This window comes from Haplochromis burtoni, unplaced genomic scaffold, assembly GCF_018398535.1.
Source record: "Haplochromis burtoni strain Fernald_Lab_line unplaced genomic scaffold, NCSU_Asbu1 Contig_4060, whole genome shotgun sequence".
NCBI lineage: Eukaryota > Metazoa > Chordata > Actinopteri > Cichliformes > Cichlidae > Haplochromis > Haplochromis burtoni.
The window spans coordinates 1-4,752 of record NW_024586421.1 but is presented as its reverse complement, the minus strand read 5'-3'; the positions used below and the strand labels follow the sequence as shown (position 1 = coordinate 4,752).

The 4,752-nt window shown below is 43.3% G+C and overlaps 1 protein-coding gene across 1 annotated transcript; it reads left to right on the top strand.

Annotated features, from left to right (window-relative positions):
* Positions 1 to 450: 450 nt before the first annotated feature.
* zgc:136683 (receptor-type tyrosine-protein phosphatase mu) lies at positions 451 to 941 on the top strand (the record flags this gene model as incomplete). Its single annotated transcript, XM_042217957.1, is given in 2 exon segments — positions 451 to 752; positions 830 to 941. Coding segments are annotated over 2 exon segments (305 nt in total), but the record flags the coding sequence as incomplete, so codon positions are not given.
* Between the last annotated feature and the right edge of the window lie 3,811 nt (positions 942 to 4,752).

Sequence of the window (4,752 nt, the reverse complement as noted above, 5' to 3'; positions counted from 1 at the left end):
GGGTGGCACTTACCACCCCATGCCACCCTTCTATATCCGCCCCTGGTTACAACATGAGTCGCTTACCTTGTCCGTCACTTCCGTCCTTCACTATTCTCACCTCACCTATTTGTCACATACTGACAAATAGACTCACCTTTCCTGTTGTTTCATCTCTTTCCCATCGTCTTCACTCCCTTTCATTTTCTCCATCCTGTGACCTCACACATGTTTTTATTTTGAAGGCTGTGCTGTCTGGCATTCGCTCCAATAAATGATCAGAAACATTGAGCTGAAAGTCTGACTTTATTTTGATGGGTGTTAATCCTCAACATGTTCACTGTGAGCAAGTTTGATGTTTATTAACATGTTTATTAATCATATGTATTAATATGCTAATAAACATGTTTATTAACCCGTTTTGCATTCAAACCATTTTAAATTTAACTCATTCAGTTTTTTATGTGCTGTTCACATACACAAAGATTTTAAAAGTAAATAAAAAGACATATTTCTATACAAACCTGCTTTTTATTTTGAAGTCTGTCACTGTTTAAGGACTTTATCTTGGCTGTTTATAATGAGGTGTTGCTTCCTCTCCGCAGGCTCCTCCTTCCTGTTTGTGAACACGTCAGGTCGCTATGGTGGTCAGCGCGCTCAGCTGCTACTACCGCCACTCAGAGAAAACGACACGCACTGCCTCAGTTTCCTGTTTTACCAGATTGGAGGGCGTGAAGGTGCCGTGCCCGCTACGCTTAACGTCTACATCAAAGGTACGCAGGAACACTGGCGCAGGTTAGTCAGTGTAGGCCGAGCTCTCAGATGATGACGGTGTATGTGTTTCCTGCAGAGAACAGTAGTCCTCTGGGAGTTCCTGTCTTTAACTCCTCAGGCCCCGCCTACCACATCTGGAAGGGGGTGGAGCTTGCTGTGTCCACCTTCTGGCCCAATCACTACGAGGTAAACCACCCTAACGCAAACACGCACGTTTACTTTTGACAGGTTTTACCTGAATAGTGTGATACCAGGTGGTACTAAACTGGGAGATTGGCTGGAAAGAATAGAATAGAATAGAATTCAACTTTATTGTCATTGCACATGCACAGGTACAGGGCAACGAAATGCAGTTTGCATCCATCCAGAAGTGCTTTAGTGATATAGATATATTACAATATATATTAGCAATAATATAGATATGTAAGTATATTACAGAAATGGGTCTATTATGGTATGTTATAATGTACACGGTATGAAGTATGTTGTGAATATTCTATAACTATAAGTATGTACAGGCTGTAGTGAGTACAAGCTATGTACAGGATATGAACAGGATATAAATATGAAATAAATAACTTTACAGAATCTGAGATATACAGTTATACAGAAATGGGAACTATGCAAGTTGTAAACAGTTGTAGGATTAAAAATTATCGTATGTACAGAATGATTATTTACACAGAGCTATACAGTAGTGCAGTTAAGATAAGTGAGATATGTGGATAATTTCTACAGAGGCTATATAAAGTGCTAGTGGTTGTGAGTGGTGGTTCAGTCCATGTTATTATTGTGTGTTTGAAAGCAGTCTGAAAGCAGCGAGATAACACACACGCTGGTATTTCTATCATTGCGAGGACTGTGGTTGGGGTACTGACCAAACCCTAACCCCCAGTCTGGACCCTCCGTCCCAAAAAGCGATCCTCACATGTCCTGAGAGTTGCAGTGGTCCTCACAGAGATACACAGGCGAATGCACACACACTCGCTCTGGATGTGGCTGATCCGTATTGAAAGCTCTTTTATGTGGCTTTAAAAGCTCTGTCATCTCCAAACCACACGAGGGCTGCTGCTAATTGGTTCAACACGCACACATAGGCGCACACTTGGTGTAGAGCAGCAGCAGGAAGTGAGTTTTTCTCACCACGGGAACCTTCTAGTGCCAAAAAATGTTTCCTCCCGTCGACAGCACAACCTCTGGACTCAACGTCCCAATCTGTTCCTGTTACTGTCCAACATTTTAGAAATGATTTTGCGTTTCAGTCGTGTGGCTCTGAACACTTATGGCTGATTGTCGGTCTGACGCTCGACTTATTAAAATCACACAAACACATGAAAGCATTCACAAAGGTGTTTCCACCTGCACCACTCACAGGCAGCTCTCTTTATAGATTCTGTGTTGTTGTTGTCATGTCTCTACCACTTGCAGTTTCTCTGACGTCCAGCAGAGGCAGCAGTGAGTCAGTCCCAAAGACTCCCATGTTAAAACAAGCATATTTACAGCCTGATACACAGACTGTTTCCCACCTCATAACAGCTTTATGGGAGAGAATGTTTCCTGAACTTACCTGTAAGTTACAAGGCCCCTCCCACTGCGTTGGAGGCGGTTCTGTTGAAGCTAATTGCATTCTGGGAGTCCACATCTCCGAGATCTCACCTGGACGACCAACTGCTCCAAGCTGGTCAAGAAGGCTCACCAGCGCCTCTTCTTCTTGAGGACTCTGAGGAAGAACCACCTGTCCTCAGACATCCTGGTGAACTTCTATCGCTGCACCATCGAGAGCATCCTGACCAACTGTATAACAGTCTGGTACGGGAACTGCTCTGCCTCGGACCGGAAGGCGTTGCAGAGGGTCGTGAAAACTGCCCAGCGCATCGCCGGAGCACCACTTCCTGCCATAAAAGACATCTACAGGAAGCGGTGTCTGAAAAGGGCTGGGAAAATCATCAAAGACCCCAGTCACCCATCACATGGACTCTTCACCCTCCTGCCCTCTGGGAGGCGCCACAGGAGCCTCCGGACTAAGACCACCAGGTACCGGAACAGCTTCTTCCCCACAGCTGTCAGACTCCTGAACTCTGCCTCCTGACATCTGACCCACGTTAACACATGGACTGGACATACACACACCCACAATGGACAACTGTACCCTCAAACACACAATAATAACATGGACTGAACCACCACTCACAACCACTAGCACTTTATATAGCCTCTGTAGAAATACATCCAGAATTATTAGGCAAGTTGTATTTTTGAGGAATAATTTTATTATTGAACAACAACCATGTTCTCAATGAACCCAAAAAACTCATTAATATCAAAGCTGAATGTTTTTGGAAGTAGTTTTTAGTTTGTTTTTAGTTTTAGCTATTTTAGGGGGATATCTGTGTGTGCAGGTGACTATTACTGTGCATAATTATTAGGCAACTTAACAAAAAACAAATATATACCCATTTCAATTATTTATTTTTACCAGTGAAACCAATATAACATCTCCACATTCACAAATATACATTTCTGACATTCAAAAACAAAACAAAAACAAATCAGCGACCAATATAGCCACCTTTCTTTGCAAGGACACTCAAAAGCCTGCCATCCATGGATTCTGTCAGTGTTTTGATCTGTTCACCATCAACATTGCGTGCAGCAGCAACCACAGCCTCCCAGACACTGTTCAGAGAGGTGTACTGTTTTCCCTCCTTGTAAATCTCACATTTGATGATGGACCACAGGTTCTCAATGGGGTTCAGATCAGGTGAACAAGGAGGCCATGTCATTAGTTTTTCTTCTTTTATACCCTTTCTTGCCAGCCACGCTGTGGAGTACTTGGACGCGTGTGATGGAGCATTGTCCTGCATGGAAATCATGTTTTTCTTGAAGGATGCAGACTTCTTCCTGTACCACTGCTTGAAGAAGGTGTCTTCCAGAAACTGGCAGTAGGACTGGGAGTTGAGCTTGACTCCATCCTCAACCCGAAAAGGCCCCACAAGCTCATCTTTGATGATACCAGCCCAAACCAGTACTCCACCTCCACCTTGCTGGCGTCTGAGTCGGACTGGAGCTCTCTGCCCTTTACCAATCCAGCCACGGGCCCATCCATCTGGCCCATCAAGACTCACTCTCATTTCATCAGTCCATAAAACCTTAGAAAAATCAGTCTTGAGATATTTCTTGGCCCAGTCTTGACGTTTCAGCTTGTGTGTCTTGTTCAGTGGTGGTCGTCTTTCAGCCTTTCTTACCTTGGCCATGTCTCTGAGTATTGCACACCTTGTGCTTTTGGGCACTCCAGTGATGTTGCAGCTCTGAAATATGGCCAAACTGGTGGCAAGTGGCATCTTGGCAGCTGCACGCTTGACTTTTCTCAGTTCATGGGCAGTTATTTTGCGCCTTGGTTTTTCCACACGCTTCTTGCGACCCTGTTGACTATTTTGAATGAAACGCTTGATTGTTCGATGATCACGCTTCAGAAGCTTTGCAATTTTGAGACTGCTGCATCCCTCTGCAAGATATCTCACTATTTTTGACTTTTCTGAGCCTGTCAAGTCCTTCTTTTGACCCATTTTGCCAAAGGAAAGGACGTTGCCTAATAATTATGCACACCTGATATAGGGTGTTGATGTCATTAGACCACACCCCTTCTCATTACAGAGATGCACATCACCTAATATGCTTAATTGGTAGTAGGCTTTCGAGCCTATACAGCTTGGAGTAAGACAACATGCATGAAGAGGATGTGGACAAAATACTCATTTGCCTAATAATTCTGCACTCCCTGTATATCTCACTTATCTTAACTGCACTACTGTATAGCTCTGTGTAAATAATCATTCTGTACATTTGATAATTTTTAATCCTACAACTGTTTACAACTTGCATAGTTCCCATTTCTGTATAGCTGTATATCTCAGATTTCTGTAAAGTTATTTATTTCATATTCTGTATAGTTTTTCATATTTATATCCTGTTCATAGCCTGTACATAGCTTGTCTCCTT